Raw genomic sequence first — 18099 nt, 5'->3', positions numbered from 1 at the left:
GCTTGTGATAAATGCCACCACTGTATTGATGAGCAACATAAGAAATAACTTGAAAAGGGGACTCTCAGCCTTTCAAGAGGGGTGAAGTGTAAAGGTGTGTGACTTTAGGGCAGCCCTCCATCTCCACCTGATCTCCCCCCGTGGCTTGACAAAAGCAAAATGATTACTTTGGTTTGTGTCCTGGGCAGCCTCTGAAAATCCAGTTTACGGCTCAATAAACAGGCCGCTATATTAACTGAGGACTCCTGGCGGCAGATTCACAGAGCTCTCTAACCAGGCATGGCAAAAAAGAGCTGACACACTTTGGCAAGGGAAGAGAGACTTTTAGCCCACACAGACGGTGCCGCTGAAAAACTAGTGCACACAGGCATAACTAGCATGAATTAGGCATAACCTAGAAGTGTGTAACTTCATCTGCCAAACAGAGAAACGCTAGCTCATAAATTGACAAACATCCACATCTGCAAGCTTATAAAGCTGGAAATTCACCCATTCAGACTAAATATACAAGCTGTCATTATGTGCACAAAAATATAGCTGGGTAATGAGTATTTTAGTGGTCGGTGGGATATTATTTGTCAAGCATGGTAAATCACAGTTTTCAAAACATAAGGCTGTTTGCTATGATTATCCTGACCCTGAAAAGCATATTACATTAAACTCTCGGATAGCATTCAGCAGTGTGTTGTCATTACTGTCATGTCTGGTGAGGCAAATCACACCAGAAAAGGTAATAATTGTGACTGCTCTGAGGGAGTGGTGACAGACAGAATAAAATGAGAGGAAAGGGGGAGTTGAATAAGTGAATGATAACAGGTGAGAATTGGAAAAGAGAAGGAGACAGCACATAGGCAAAGGACAAAAAGACTGGGTCAAGAAATGAATGATTGGTTGAATTGTCATTCTCTTGGCCATCATTTTAAGTGTGACCAGTGAGTCCATTTCAGCTACATTTTACTCTGACCAATTTTTGCTACTTTTGTTTCACTAGAAGCAAGGTGTTTAAAATAGTTATTCATAAAGTAGGGGGTGTTTTGGCACAAATTGGACGTTTGTGCCAAATTTGGCACAAACATCATCAGGGGTCACTGTGAGCTTGTCTGTCTCATTTTTGGGAGCATGATATCTCAAGGACAGTTTGAAGGATTTAAAAAAATAAATTTGGCACAAACATTAACTTGGACTCAGGGATGAATGCATTAGATTTTTGAAGTCAAAAGTCAAGCTCACTGTGACCTTGCTTCAGTTTTATTCTCATTTATTTTTCTAGTTTATTATTCTAGTTTCCTCAGAATAGCAGGTGGCACCTTGTACAGTAGCCTTGGCCACCAGTATGTGAATGTGTGTGAATGGGTGAATGTGACATGCAGTGAGAAAGCACTTTGAGTAGTCGAATGACTAGAAAAGCGCTATATAAGTGCAGGTCCATATGTGTGAAGCATCCATGTTTTCCCAATAATGGCTCTAAGTACAATTTGAGAGGTTTGTGGAGGCATACAACCAAGAGGCAATTATATATGTTCATTTCTAAACCTGTTTGAGTTGTGGTTTAACAGCTGGATTGTTAAATTCTAACACTGATCCCCATGACTGCTATACCAAAACAATGCACACTGACAACAGCCACTGAATTTGCACTACTGACTTCCAGCCAAAGTCATATCCGTCCTTGTAAGTTTTCCATATGCCAGCACAGAGGATCATTATAAGGGCAAAGTGGTTTGGAGCTGGAAAGTGGCCAAAGGGTTGATAAGTTACGTGCTGACACATGTTTGATCTGTCTGGATGAATACCTGCCCCGCACAGCAAATTATGAAACACTGTCACCACGACAGCAGCAGCAAGGGCGTCTTCTAATAAACTACCCAGCATGCCTTGGGGATCCGACGGTGGAACTTGAGCAATCATGGCGGTGTCGCATTAAGAAACTGTGCCATTGGAGCTATCTCAGGACACTGCATTTAAAGGCGCAGAAATATTCACACACTCTAAAACGTGAGCTAAACATGCATGCACAGGATAGACTCACTGACACAAACACACAGATGTTGCCTCCGGGGTTAAGCACGTCTGCCTCCCACTACAGTGTGACAGCAAGCAGACACAGAGTAATGAGATCCACTGCAGAGAGCCAGTCAGCGGCACACTGAGAGACAGACAGAGAGGGAAGGCAGAGATGCTCACACTTTGTATCATGTTCTACGTCAGTCAACAAACTGTTTTCCACCACAGTAGATACATCAGGGGGGTTTCCTTGAGTTTAATTACACTATGAGCTGATGAGAATAACAGGTGATCATAGCAGTAACCTCAGTGATGAAATATGAGGATCTGATTTATAGTCAGAGATTTGACATTTTGCCAGAGATTAATGTAATTTGAGAAATTAATTCATTATTAACATATAGCAGCCCCAAGTATTCAACCCTTACATTTTCCAGTATACCATCCACAATGCAATGTTTAGTTTATGGATATGGCATCTTGTACAGTGTACCTCAGAAACAAATTACATTTCAGTTAATCAAAATCAATTTTCACAGCCAAGTAAGTGTGCTGACTATACAAAAATACAAGTTATTACAATTTGCACAGAAATAGACACGCAGTTAAAACAAGGACAACAAAACTTAACAAAGGGGAACATAACTATTATAAACAGTTGAGAGAATTATGGCCAGTGGCTAGTCTTGAGTCTCCCTAGACTAACTATAGAGTCCAAATCCAGACAAGGAATAGTCTCTGAGGTCTGCACAAAGATGTTTTCACATGCCATTTAAAAAAAAATACAACTGACCAGGTTTACTTTTCCAAAAACCTGGGATTTACATGACAAAAGCTTATCATCCTTTGAATTTTTGACGGATTGACAGGCACTAAGCCCCAGTTGGGTGACCTTAGGGTCCTGCCTGCACAGTATGCAGTTTAGACTCTAAATGCACTGCACTGCACTGCAGGTGACAAAACCAACCTTGAATTTGATTCTGTATTTCACAAGCAGACAATAAAATAAAGTCAAGGGAGCCGCGACCCGACCCCGGATAAGCTGTAGCAAATGGATGGATGGATGGATGGATGGGAGCTGTGATCTCTGCAGCTTGTTCGACAGCACTTAGGAGACATGCTGCACCATTTTAAACCAGCTGCAGATTCTCCAGTAATGATTTGTTAATTGGGGATGTGAACAGAGAGTCACAATAGTCCAGCTGGGACAACACAAAGAAATTAACCGTAAATTATAATATTTCTGAGCTGGGAAAAACATGACAGTGAGCTAACATGTTTTTTGAGGCTTGTAGTGAATCAAAAGTAGCCTCTAAGCTCCCAGAACATGAATTGATGTAGGCAGGCTGTGGTCAGAGGCTCAGCTGTACATGTGGCACAATGTTATCACTGCCAATAATCAGGACCTCCATTTAGTCACGGGGGGTTAAGGAAATTGTTTGCTATCCAGTCAGCATAGCAGACAGGCGTAATCTTGTATGACAGTAAAATACTAGTATAATCTTAATAATCACTATGTATTTACATGTTGTGGTATGCTCAGTATGTCTCTAATAGCCTCAATAAGTATGTTGACAGTAGGTCCTCAAGTGAAAGCCTAATGTCGCCTAGCATTGCTTTGGAATAAATAGCTGATTTTCATTGACGTCAGGTTTCTTTGCACTTGCGGGAAGTGAATTCAGTTTCTAAATTTATCCATGTTCAGTTTGCCCTTTTTCACACAGTCAGTAGCAGATTTCCTTATATGTGCAATTTCTGGAGTTTCATGCTGGACACACAGATTGAGTCCCTAAAATAGCTGCTAAAATTTACACCTAAATTGTATTTTACCAGACGGATGTTGGAACTGCGTAGGTGATCAGATGGCAGTTTGGTAGTTAGAAACAATGCTAATGCATCCACACACAAAAAAAAAGTACTGTGCAAAAGTCTTAAGCCACTCTATTCTTTATTATTTTAGCAAGGTTGTAATGATCATGCATTTTTATTTCTCTGTAGTCTCTTTACTAAATTACAACCTGAACATGCAGGAAATATGTACAGTAGCAGCGAGCTTCCAATATTGTGTTTTTAATACTGTATACATAGTTCCTGTTTGTTGTGGTTGTATTTTATTGAGGAAACTACTGAGAAAAAAATATGTATGGTTATTATAACCTTGCTAAAATAACAAAGTTTAAGGTGGCCTGAGACTTTCTCACACTACTGTAAATTTAAGGTTGCACCTTGCTAAAAAGATTGCAAACTGTGTCTTTCACTCTTCCTCATCTCAGGCGAGTCGTTGCCACTAGCAACCTCCAACCAAATCCTGATCCGCTTCACCTCCAAAGGCCAATCCAGCTCTAGAGGATTCCACCTGGTCTACCAGGGTAAGTGTGTAACAAACAGTCACACACATAAATGCACACTAACAGATCCTGCTGTCTTGTTTCTTTTGGATCCTCTCTGTTGTAACAGCCCAATTCCCCTCCATAATAGATAACTTGTTGAGTTATTTCGAAAGGATTCACCTTCAGCCACAGTTTGAGCTGTGATGTGTTTGTGTGTGTGTGTTTGCGTGTGTGTGTGTGTGTGTGTCAGCAGAAGTGTGTGCTCTGGAGCATTAAAACTGTAGAAGTATAGCAGTCTGTTGAAAAAGGTTGTGTTTAAACTCCCCTGCTCTTCTATTCCCCTAAGAGGGACTTTTCTCTTGAATTGTTATTTTTCCTTAAACAATGCACTGTACCAGAAATGACATTTGCTGCAGATATCCAAAGGCAATAGCAGCTCTTGAGAAAGTTTAATGAATAAATAATTTAGGTTTTGTATTTTATTGTAAGTAAGCTGAAGGAACCACAAGGCAAAGAGAAGCCGAATACCATATTTTGTATTATTTATTTGGGACACAGTGTGATCATTCTGACTATGACACCCATAGCAACTTTTCTTACAAATAACTTCATTGATCAAGTGTTAAGATTTTTAGAAAAGCCTAGAAAAACGTGTTTGGAGAACTAATTGTAAAATCTATCATGAACTGGCTATAATCACCAATGGAGAAGAGAGAAACAGCCTTATATTTTCTTGGAAATGTCACAGATAGTGACTTCAAATCAACACCTGTAATCACCCTGTTTTTCACTCTGTTTCTCTAAAGCTGTGCCACGAACCAGTGCCACCCAGTGCAGCTCAGTTCCTGAGCCCCGCAATGGCCGCCGCATGGGTAACAACTTTGCTGTTGGCGCCGTGATCCGTTTTGAATGCAGTCCAGGTTATATGCTGGAGGGATCAAGTGCCATTGAATGCTTGACAGTTCCCAATGCCCTGGCACAATGGAACAGCTCCATCCCCAGCTGTATAGGTAGGGAATGAACCTCCAACAACAGAGTCACCAACACAGACACAAACACTCAGTCAGCATGTTTATTTGTTTGTCTTGCTTTCTTTCTTGGCTCCTTTCTTCATTTGTTTGTTTCTTTATTTCTTCATTCTCTTTTATTTCCATCTCCCCTTCTGACTCTGTGTCTCTTCCACTTGATGCCTCAAGTGTCAAACTCTCGTTACTACGACACAGATGCGGGCTGCCAGCCATTGCCTGTAGCGATACAGAGAGATTTAGCCATGCAGCGCACAGGTGGCAGGCCCTGCTGAGGGTCACAACTACACACAGACATACACATGTGCTCATATGGGGATATCCACATGCATATACAAAAGCGCACTGTCACACACTCTACATTCAGCTGTAGCAGATGCTCCTGTGCTGTCACCAGATGTGTAAATGTGCAGAACAAGCTGGGAAGTGTTTTTAGACTGTGAACACTCCTAATAAGTGCCACAGTGGATGTAGTATAATGTGCATGTGTGTATGCGCTAGTATGGCCAGGCATTTAAGACTCCATTCTAGTTATAGTTCATCCTTTCAAACCTGGATGCTGGATCGAGCAGGATCACTATACTTGTGTTGGGTTTGACTTCTTTCTGGAACATGGTAACAAAAAGCATAAAGGGAATAAGGAATTCAGCAAAAAATGTCTGACAAATTGCAAGAAATTAGTAGATTTAGAAAAGTATTAAAAATGAGATAGGGAAAAATATATTTTTACATAACAGAATTACAGAATTCTTAAGTAAGTTTCTTGTACTTTTAAAGATTTATTACTGATGTCTTGATAATATTTGGGTCATTTCTTGTTAAGCTGATCATTGCCTTCTTCCTATGTTTTTGAAAGAAATCAAGCCAATTTGCTCAGGTTTCAAAAGGGTTTAGGATTTTAGTCTAGTGAGTCTATCTGATTTTAATTTAAACAAGCTAAAAATGTATCAAGTTAGAAACTTCTTAAGGATCAAGGATTCTTTATTGTACTTAGGCCTCAGTGATCATTAAATGATAATATTAGAATAAATATACCACTGGGCTATCAAATAAATAATGAAAACATAGATAAAGTGAGCAGTGTAGTATGTAATCAGTAAAATCTTAATCCTGTAATTAATTATTTGCAATGATTTTTTTCCTATCTTTTGCTTAACCTGTTGTGTGATCCTCTGTCCGCTTGCAAAAAGTGTTGAGTTAATCTTGTTTAAAGAAAATTCTTTAATCCCACCAGCAGAATTACATCTGTGTTTGAAGAAAAAGATTAAGGAAGAAGATTAAGAAATGTTAACATATTTTAAGTAGTATTTCAGCGTGTCAATTTGTGCGTGTTTGTTCGCATCTACCTAATCTTACAATCCTTGCATCTTTGTACATCCAGTCTGTAGCTATGATACATTTGGTACATTTCATCTTGCTCATCCCTTTTCATCCTTTTTTACTGCAGTTCCATGTGGAGGCAACCTGACCCACCGAACTGGCACCATCTTATCTCCTGGCTTTCCTGAGCCGTACCTCAACAGTCTCAACTGTGTCTGGAAGATCACTGTTCCTGAAGGATCAGGGATCCAGGTTTGTAGTTTCTCCTTGGCATCCGCACCCTTCCCGGGTGGTAGAATTGTGATAATCAGATTAGATCCCCGAGTAAATCTGAGACAGATTCCACTTCATCAGAGTGTAAATACATTGCGCCCTCAAACTCATTCAAAATCCAATTCTATATTTCCAAACCACATGGAACCCAAGGATGTAACTCTCCGTTAGTAGTCCATAAATATGGAAAGACAGGATGCCATTTACATCCAATTTTTTTGTTTTTGGAAGGGAAAGAGAAATCCAGTTTTGGCAGGTGGACTTCGGAAATATAAAAATGTGACATATCGACATACTGTCCTGATATGAAAGTGAGATTATTTACCTTTTTCAGAGAGTCTTCAGGAAACTAAATTTGAGGAAATTAGGAAAAAAGTGGAAAATGTATATTTCCCCAAAATGCCCTTCCTTTGTTTGATTATGTTTATTCAGCGCTTTGTTTTTATTTTGATTTATCTCAAATGTAAAACACCCAATGTTCTGTTTCTTTGTTTTTTAGTGTTCCTACTTTGTAAAAAAAATTATTCACTTTGTAAATGTGCTTAACTAATGATGACTATGTGACTGTTGCTAGTAAGTAAAACCAAAGAAAGAGAGAATTTAAAAAAAAAATGCTCTTCTTAATGCAGTTTATTGTTGACTTACAGGAATGCAATATAATGGCAGGAGATTTGGATGAATAATTTAAAGAACTGTTAGCTTTTCATCTTTATTCTGAACTTCATAGCTGCAGTGACCTGCAGTATCTGTTCACTTAAAACATTAAGAGTGTCTGTTCACTTAAAAGGGTCTCTGGTCAGACTATTAAAGGAATTCATTTATTTTATTTACCTTTTGCTTGTAGCCTTTACAGCTCTGCATGGCATTGACAACAAGCTCCTCTGTGGTGATATGTTTTCATCTTACCCAGGGCTAATTAACAGCAACCCACAGTATATCGAGTTATAGCATTTACAGTTCTCAGGGTACAGGAAAGCTGCTAAATGATGAAGTCTTCAGATTTTTCAGAGGCTCCGAATTTAATTTGGCAGATCACTATACCAGAAACTTAAGATTGCACAATTTGAACTACATTTGTATATAATTGCCCCTTCAGTTACTTTCCTTTTTTGTTCTTGGGAGTTAATTCAGTTTGCATATTCTTATTCGTTGATGCGTGTGTGATGGAAGTCCACCAGGAGCCTGTGCAGGGTCCCTGTGGATCCGCCTGATGGAAAGTTTTAGGCTTACGCTTCAGCCTCTGTGGTTAATGACCTCAGTGCAGTCCCTCAGCTATTAGCTCCTCCACCTCAGCTGACTGTCCTTGCAGGTCAAATACACAAGATGGCCCACAGGCACACTTAGCATGCTGCACTACACACTAACATGGCAATAGCTTGGAGGTGAAATAGACCAAGAATAAGAACAGAAAGCTGGCTGCGTGCACATGCTCTGAAAGGCAAACAGCGTGACAGTGGAACGTATATATACCTGACTGACGTGTATATTTTGGTAATGATGTAGGAGAGTTCTTTGGACCACCACTGCACAGCCAGAGACACACACACTTCCTTGTTTGCTGAAGGGGTCAGTGCCTGTGAAACCACACTGTGACATGCTGACTGTTGAGGGTTTGGTGCCCTGTGTCTACACTCACTATGGCTGATTTCTCCTCATCCCTACTTCTCCCAGGCCTCCTCATCTCATTCACACCGTCATCGTCTTTCTCTCTGTTGCTCTCCATCTACCAGCTAGCAGAGACACATTAGATTGGAGTGTCACGATCCAGAAGAGAACTTAAAGGAGTGAGGTGCCTTGCCGGCACATTTGCCGTGGCCCTCCTAATGAAAGATCAATCTGTGATCTGCGTCGTCTCCCCGGGATGCGCCAGAGCCCCTACCGCCCCTTTAATTGGCTCGTATCCGATCTATAACCATCAGAGGCAGAGGAGAGGGCTGAGGAATAGATTTGAGAGGGAACAGAACGGGTGGCTTGGAGAGAGTACAAGAATTGATAACACAAAGAATGTTGAAGAAATAGACGAATTTTATCTGAAGACAGAGAACAAAGATAAAGTAGATGGCACAGTGTAGCCCCTTTCACACATTCACTTTAATCTTTTAGTGCTCTGGCAATTTTCTGTATTGGGGTAAGCCTCCCACTTCCTTTGGTTAGCATTCAACAGCAAAATATGTTTTAAAATCCATAATTTAAGCAATCTTTTTGGGCATGCAGAAAGCTATTCTTACAGTATGTGATATCTTTTTTTTCATTAGCAGTGGTAACTGCTGTTGGAGGACACGGACACACTGAGTAAGGAGTCACAGTCTGCATTACTTTGAAGAATATCCAGTGTTCTCTGCAGCTGTCAGACAGTTTTCTTAATTTCAAATCCATTTCCCACCACTTAAATACAGCCTTCCAAAATGGTGTTTGAAATAAGGAAAAGAAAGCAAAGACATACTATATTGCACAAATGACTATTGTTCTTTTCTAATGAGAATTCTGAACTTTGCTATTTGTGAATTGCTCCGTGGTTTTGATAATGTTTTCACTCTGTGCTTCAAAAGAATAAAAAAGTTCATTTAACTCTTTGCATCTTTACCTACACTATGCAGAAATGGTTGCTTACTGTTTGTAAAAACAACATTCAAACCCTGCCGCTCCTTCCCATACTGCTTGTATGTACACTGCAAGCTACTGAAAGTATGTTACACTTGTTGTAGTGGAAAAGCCAATACTTCAAGCTAGAAAATAACTGCAACCTGTCCAACACAAAACAAGTCAACTATGCGTCGCTCTTTATCGTCTCACTCAGCGCTCACCAAGTGAAAGTGGAAGCCAATCCCAGGTTCTCTGTCGCTTTGGAACAAGATTGGTTTGCTTGGCTTATTGCTTTGCTATATTTAAGTCTTTTCAGCACCACGTCTGCAATTTCCGTAGCTTTCTCATGAATGTGCACTGCTACTTCCTGGTCACTACCTCTGTATAAAGTCCTGACCTCACTTGCACACTGGTATTGGCTGGGAGCTTCAAACTACTGCCCAAGGAGCGCAGCCCAGAACCCTCTCGAACAGAGCGAAATAAGAAGAAAATAACAAAATGCGTGCAGATGAGAGGGCCTGTGTAGACAAATACTTCACCATACACTTCCAGTGGGTCATAAGTGATGGTCAAGAGCTGAAATGTTGTTGAAATGGAATTGTCTGGTCCCTTCAGACAATTGAGTGCATCCTGCCAAACTATGTAAAATATAATTTAAATTATTTTAGTTCTGTGAAACACTGAATGATTACAGAAGTAAAGATTGATGACTTTTGGGATGTTGTTTTGTTCACAAAAATAGCGTTGTCATGCTGGGGATAGCATGTACGTAGGTGACATTTTGACAAGGAGTTTTCTGTGTCAGGGCTGAGACAAACTGCTACTCTTAAAGGAGTATTTTACCCACAAAATGGCGACTTGTAAATCAGTAGTTATGCTGTGTTACCTTTAGTTTATGAAGAAAACCTTATCTTGCATGCCTCCATGGAAAACGACAAACATATTGATTTATTGATTGTCTCAGGACCATTTTAACAAAAACGTGTTGTGTTTTCCCACTCATTCATCTTCAACCCGTCAACCTCATTTCTTATTTCCCTACGCATACACACTGTTGACCCTGCTGTTACTGCTCTGCCTCCTAAATCCCATCCTTGTTTTTGTCTGTCCCTTCCCTGCCTCAGATCCAGGTAATCAGCTTTGTCACAGAGCAGAACTGGGACTCGCTGGAGGTGTTTGACGGAGGAGACAACACCGACACCATGCTTGGCAGCTTCTCAGGTATTGCTGTGGTGTGTTTGTATGTGTGCATTTATTTTCTTTCATGTATTTAATCATGTTTTTTCATATAAAAAAATCAGTCACTAAAAATCACTCATCTATACTTGCCAGAAAAGAATACTCGAAGCAACATAATAGCCTAATCAGTTCTCACAGATCAGCATTTAACCTGGTACACACACTGTATTTAATTAATATGTATGGACACTGCTAAAAATGGGGCACAGCTGGTGTTTTAACATTGCTAAATTAAATTCAAACACACCTGGTGTCATCATGAAAAAGTTTTAAAATTCCAAACTCTTTGAGGTTTCCCTGGAAAGTCCAATTCTGCAAAGGTTAGACTTTTCTGTGAGGACTTGTGAACATTTGTTTAGCGTATCTGTGTTACTCCTCTCATAGCAACAATACAGCAGCAGGGAATTCTCCCTTTGTTTGTGCTTGGAACTTGACCAGAAGTAAATGTTAAATGTACCCTGAAGTAAAGAGATGAAAGAGAAATGCCAGGCTCACAATTTTAAGTTATTAAAAGACCAACTTTAGGTCAGACCGTTTCTATACATCATACAATTTTATTAAGTGATACTATTTTTTATTGTTTATGTTTTGTTTGTTTTTTTGGATGGATTTTTGTTTTCTTTATTATCAGCTGAGTGCATACCCACACACTGAAAGAAACAAACAGCTCTTTATTTTGTCTCGTTAAAGCGAGTAGGTCACACTATTATGTATCTACGTCCCCAAATATTCTAATACACCTATACACAATGATTCATGCATGCATTTTTGCTGCATGCACACACAAACACACACACACACACATGCTTGGCAAAGGTAAAAAAGAACAAGCTTTTCAGCTATTTGCCAGTAGCTTATACAGTTAGTTATGGTCGGCCTATGCAGGAGATAGCACTGCTAAACTCCACTATTAATCTTCTCCCCAAGGCACCACGGTCCCAGCTCTCCTCAACAGCACCTCCAACCAACTCTACCTCCACTTTTTCTCTGATATTAGTGTGTCTGCAGCCGGATTCAGGCTGGAATACAAAAGTAAGTGAAAAAAACAGTTCATCCCACTTGATGTTAAGTATCAACACCCTGAGGACAGGTATTAAATCAAATACGAGTGCATTTCTTATAAAGACCTGCTGGTTGTCTGTGTCTCTCCAAGGATAAAATGTCTCTCCTGCAATGTTTTAGTCATGTTTGGTATTATAATTTCAGATTTTAAATCCTTTCTGTTATGTTTCTGCATAATTATTAAATTGCCTTTTTTTTGTTCTGTCCCTGCCATCTTTTTCACCCATTTCTTAGCGGTGTCTCTGACCAACTGTCCAGAGCCTGTGGTTCCTATGAATGGCATTAAGGTTGGGGAACGACTTCAGATGAATAATGTGGTGTCTTTCCAGTGTGAACCTGGATACACTTTACAGGTAACATCTCCCAGATTTAGATATTGTTCAGTAGAAGGCCACAACTAATTATTATTTTGATTGGCAATTAATCTGTCCATTATTTTCTGTATTAATTGATTAGTTATTTAAACTATAAAATCTCAGAAAGTTTTGAAAATGTTGATCTGTTTCCCAAATTAAATCCCCAATTGTTTTTTTTTTTTTGTCAAAATCCCAAGGAAGTTCAATTTAGAGGATTAAGTAAACCACTAGATGTCATAGAAACTTACTCAAACTGATTCAACAATTATAAAATTAGTTGGCCATTGATTTAGTAGTTGACAACTAACCGATTAATTGTTGCAGCTCTAGATCAGTCATAAGTTATCATAAAACCATATTGATGCTTATCCTTTACTGGCTTGTGTCAGTGTCACTCCTGTCCCTCTTTTTAGTTATCTCCTCAAGAAATGATCATACTTTGAAGCAGTGGATAAACTGGATGGACTGGATCATGTACACAGACATTTACGTTCATTTTTAGGTTTAATTACAAATTATCTGTTCACTTATCAGCCCCTGTGAACTGTATGCTTTTATTATGTCATTAAATCAGTGTAAACATAGTAACTTCAGTAAGTCGAATAACTTCGGCATTAATAGACTCTTGTTAGAGAATATATATGCCTCATTTGCATCTCTCCTCCTGTGACCAAATTACGTGTGTGCTGAGCTCAGTGTTCCTTGCAAAAATTGTTTATGTGGTTTTATAGATTAAGGGATAATTGTTTTGATAAATCTCTGTTATCCACCAAGGACGTTAGGATGTATGACAATTTTCCCCTTATGTTGGTCAAATTCAAACAGCCAAAGTACATTTAGGTATCAGGACAGGTATCCTATCTGCTGCCCATAATTTATAGGATGATGTGCTGGAGACTCAGAATTCTGCAAAGCCTCCAAGTTGACTGTGTGCTGCGCATCCTCCAGAGCATCCACTCCAGTCAACTGGGCTTCATGAGACAGATGGTGACATCTGTACAACACACTAGATGCAGTAGTTCACACAAATTTGATTTGAAAGTTCCCACTCCACTCCGTGCTGCACAAGTCCATCAGGACTTGTCCAATTGCTTTGACAAAGAGTTTTGGCGAAGATTGATAGCAGCAGGACAAGAAGCAAGTTTTATTGAAAAAGAAAAAAGTTTGAGGGAATTACTCCAATTGTATGTTTCTTTCCAGATAATCAAAATTGTTCAAATATATACTGTCAGTTTGCTTTAAGGTCAACTAACCTTTTCCTCTGAATAATCAAATGATAATTTATACCATTACTGCTAATTTGTGCTACTGTCCTGCAGCCATTAAATGGCAAGATTATTGCTTTTGCTTCCGGTATTTACAGTAGAGGTGCTATTTAAGAGAATTATTTAAATGTGCCCACATATAAATAAAGTCTTTGTCCTAAATTCAGATTGCAGCTATAGGTAGATAGGGCAAAGAGGGAAAATATCATAACTTAATCTTAAAAATGTCAGAAGTCATTATAAACCATTGTAGTTTCAGTCCTCAATCAATGAGACATGAAAGTACTTTACAACAGCTAAAAAGGCTTCACCACCATGTTGTCCCATTAGCATGTCCTCATGTCTAAATGACAGAATAGGTCGTTAGCTAATGACTCCCCAAAACCATTGACATGTATCGGTGACAGGCGCACAAACTCATACATCAATTAACATAGTTTTTTTTTTTTTTTTTTTTTTTTTTTAAAAAGGCCAATTTACATATGAGTTAAAATAACTCAATGCTGTTTTTTCGTTTTACACAGGACACAAACAGTGGCCTCCTGGATGAAGGTCCTGCGTTTGTTTGACCCACACATCCAACCCGATCTCCTCCCTATATAGACTTTGTCATTCTTTATATTGCATCACCTGACTTCCCTTTTTGCTCTAGAGGTCACCTAACAATAAACGTAAATATGGGTTGTAGAGACTGTAATGGACTGATTTAAGGGGGTGCCAGGCTGTCTCCGCTTGTGATTATAGACACATTTTCTTGAAAGTTAGCTTAGTCAGTCCATTATGTTCTGACATTAGATTTTTTTTTTATAATAAAACTTAAATCTTTATGGCAAGTTGGCTTTGAAACTCAACTTTCGAGTTTTCAGAAAAAATGTGCGTTGCTTATTTTGGTAGTGCAAAAATGTGATCATCTTAATATGCCTGCAACGCTCCCCCTCTATTGTTCTCTGTCACTTGAGATGGATTTAGTCATTTAGTCACCACATGAAGTCATGTGGAGACAGGCAGCAGGTTCAAATAATTGGAACAACAGATGAGTGACAGAGGGGGGAACAAATTAATTCATCGCCTCTTCTTTGTTTTTCTTTTCTCTTTGCGTGTGTGTGTGTGTGTGCGCGCGCACACATCGGTGCATGGATGCTGCTTGCAGGGGAACTCGCATATCACCTGTATGCCTGGAACTGTCAGACGATGGAACTACCCACCTCCTCTCTGCATAGGTAAAAATATCCTCTTTTTATTTGTTTCCTTGTCCTGCCATCCATCTATTTAATATCTGCATCTTTCTACGTTCTTGGAGATCCTTTTTTCTCAAAAAGCACACCAGCTACCTATATACTGAGCAACTCTCATATAAAGACTTGTTGTGTGCAAAGACGCTTCCCTCACCAGCCTTTGAATGAAAGCAGAATTGAATTACCATATCGCTGCATGCTATAGGTGACAAGGATACCTTTCCAATACTGTTTCACACCTTACACACAGCAATTCTTGATATGGTAGACATAAACTCAGCTCTTGAATCCATCAGAAAATAAATAGGAGATTTAAACAAATAAAGCAAAGGTTATATTTCAATAGTTTTTGTTTCAGTTTATGAGAGCTCCTGCACTTTTAAATGAGTTTGATATTTCTACCTTGAAAGCTGAGTGCACACACTGAATGAAACAGCATTAGCTTCCCTCTCTATATAACACCTCCAGTCTTCCTCCCTGTGAGAGCCTCTGACAAACGGGTCCCACTTATTGGAAAAACCTTCTATTGCCTAATTAGTTCCATCTCAGACCGTGATTGGTTGAAGTCGAGGGAAGATTCATCGTGTTCACAGGCATCAGCAGTTTCCTGATTACCTCAGGCTTTCGGTGCTGCTACAGGATAACATTTAACCCCTCGCTTATTTCTCCTCTGACTGATGTCGGCTGTTTGTCCCATTTATTTCTTAATCCTCTACGCTGTTTTCCGTGCAGTACCTCAGTTTTCTTTTTTTTTTTTCCTTTAGTCAGCTAATTATTTCAGCATTACTTTGAGCATCCTTTCATCTTTTTAATTTTGGTGTCAGGATTTCTTGCTCTTTTCATCTTTCTCGATTCCAGTCATCGCTTTTGCTCAGTGTTTCCATATTTTATTTTATTTTTTCATTTCTGCTGTTTTAGTCAAGAAAACATTTATTCATCTGTGGTTTTAAGATAAAAAGGGAAGGATAAAGAGCAGCAAAAAACAAATAGCATTTGCAACCTCAATACCCCAGGTATAAGAAAAGAGCTAAACCAGAGTTCCTGGTTCCTGGTTAGTGGTGAGATAAATTGTCCATTAGAGACAATGCCATGTGGAGATGCCGTATCTTTGTATGTCATTTTAAACCAGTGATTCCCAACTGATCTAGCCACGAGGTCCAGATTTCTCCTTAGTTGTTACTTCACGGTCCACACATTAGATAAATGACCACATATTCAATTTTATTTCACAAAATGTAGACAACATGTTGGCATAGAACTCAAAAAAATAAAACATATTGCAAGACTAAACAGAAACAGCACTTGAACAAAAAAAAAGCTGTGTGCCAGAGATTTACTGTCACTTCAAAATAAAATGTGTTTTTGCAAACTTTATATGTTCACAAGTCACTTGCGGTCCACTCAGAATGGATTCGTGACCCGCTTTTGGACCACGACCCACCAGTTAGGAACCACTGATTTAAACTATTTAATTAGTTTTCCAATTTTGGTAATTTTGCATTGAATTTACTCTGGAAACAGACAACAGATCTACCCCTCTCCCTATGGCCTTGTCATGTGGTATTTTTGTTAAAGCTGCTGTTGCAAAGACGATTGAGTTAAGCAATAAAATAACAACATAGAAGCTTTGCAGTGACGGCTAACTCTTTACTACTCTGCACAATGTCAATGGCAGCTCATGCAGATTCACTCCTTTCGGTCTTACCTCATAATAAAATCCCTAGAATTATACACTGTGTCACTATTTACCAGAGGAAACTTAAATTCACCAGCATTTCGCTAAGGGGCAACTCAACAAAATAGCTTCCAGTTTTTTCTTTGGTAAGTGGTGATAGTTACCACTTAACTACCAGAGAAAACAAAAGCACTATTCTCTTTTATTTTGGTTGCACAGTAGTTGGAGGACTTTGTTTGTGTTGTAAATCCAGCCTTCATTTTACCAGGGGGTTGTGCCCGATGGCAGACAGAATTGCATAGTGACAGCAACGCTTATAAGGAACCTATCTTAACACTGATGGCTTCTTTTTTATCAAATCAATATAGTTACAATTTCATTTGCAATGATAAAACTTTTGTTAAAGTGGAAATAGACTAGTTTTTGCCTGTAAATCATAATGATGTAAATGCTGATTACTTAGTGTAATGGCTATGGAATAATGACATTATTTAGTGTAAAGTTAAGGATTAGTGTGTACGGGGAATGTGCTTATTTGCGATTAAGGGCTTGTGTCCACATGGTGTTTTTCTTCAGCAGAAAAGCAGTTACAGGGTGCTTGGGAGGGCTTCATCACAGCGCTTCATAAAAAAGCACACCCATTTTTTTTAAATGACCTGTTACACATGAATATGTTTCTATAATAACAATATCTTGACACTAACATTAGGTAGGTTACTCACATAACTCCTGTGTTAACAGAGGGTTGACTACACAATTAACAATAAGCTTACAAAGGAAATGGTGATGGAAGCACAACACTCATCACCAGAACATTCAGTGTCCGCTGGGCGATTTGCTCCCAAAAGATGGGCTTTTCTGTGTTTGTTGTGATGGTTGACAGAATCTTAGCTAAAAAAGTGGCACTGATGTCAGCAGCACCTTTCTGAAGAGTTCATAGAATTTCAACTAAAAGTGCTCTGAGCATCCGCATAAAAAAGGTGGAGCACTCTGAAAAAGATGTTGCGCTTTTTCTCCCTGGGAAGCTGCAGAAGGCTTTATATGCCCACTCCTCAAAGCAGGAGGGAATAACCTCACAGGGAATACTTGAAAAAAGATGCCGGCACTGAGAAAAAAAAACGCAATGTGGATACAGACCCAAAGAAGGTATTGGAGCAAATAAACCTTCATTAAAAACAATCACACATTCCCTTCAATCAATATAACCTGAAACATATTTAATGTTACTTGAGGATTTTCATTCCCCTTTACTCTTTAGTTAAAACTTCAGCCTTACGGTATTTGGGATTCAGGTTTAAAATGACTAAATAGTTCCCCTCTGCTTTGTTGTGTAACAAAATGAACCTACTGACATTATACCACACTTTTTTCCTCATATAAAAACACTAAGTACTTTGTATTTGAATAATAGCTGTTCAAGACTCCCACTATCACAGACAAAGACTCATTTTAATCTGGGAGAATCACCGTTTGCAGATGCTAATAAAATGCCTCGTCTGCCCTCTGCCAGCTCAATGTGGAGGAATCCGGGAAGAGATGGAGGGCATGATTCTCAGCCCTGGTTTCCCTGGCAACTACCCTAGCAACAGTGACTGTACCTGGAGAATCTACCTGCCAGTTGGTTATGGTGAGCATTAACAAAAGGCTTTTTACAGCTTTTCCACACTCCACACTCTTAATTACACAACTTGTATGGCTGGATTGTGGAATTTACAGTTGTAGATTCATATGG

The 18099-nt window shown here is 39.1% G+C and overlaps 1 protein-coding gene across 1 annotated transcript in view; it reads left to right on the top strand.

Annotated features, from left to right (window-relative positions):
- Positions 1 to 18099, top strand: part of csmd2 (CUB and Sushi multiple domains 2) — a 530601-nt gene that overhangs the window by 446356 nt on the left and 66146 nt on the right. The window contains exons 38-45 of the mRNA XM_042506230.2: positions 4278 to 4373; positions 5141 to 5344; positions 6807 to 6931; positions 10660 to 10756; positions 11702 to 11806; positions 12071 to 12189; positions 14608 to 14677; positions 17878 to 17994. Of these exons, the coding sequence (XP_042362164.1) occupies positions 4278 to 4373; positions 5141 to 5344; positions 6807 to 6931; positions 10660 to 10756; positions 11702 to 11806; positions 12071 to 12189; positions 14608 to 14677; positions 17878 to 17994 (933 nt within the window). The remainder of the gene's footprint in view (positions 1 to 4277; positions 4374 to 5140; positions 5345 to 6806; positions 6932 to 10659; positions 10757 to 11701; positions 11807 to 12070; positions 12190 to 14607; positions 14678 to 17877; positions 17995 to 18099) is intronic.

Source organism: Plectropomus leopardus, chromosome 17 (genome assembly GCF_026936395.1).
Source record: "Plectropomus leopardus strain MGB_pleo_1.0 chromosome 17, ASM2693639v1, whole genome shotgun sequence".
Classification (NCBI taxonomy): Eukaryota; Metazoa; Chordata; class Actinopteri; order Perciformes; family Serranidae; genus Plectropomus; species Plectropomus leopardus.
The sequence above is the reverse complement of the archived record's forward strand: the minus strand, read 5'-3'. Positions and strand labels throughout refer to the sequence as shown.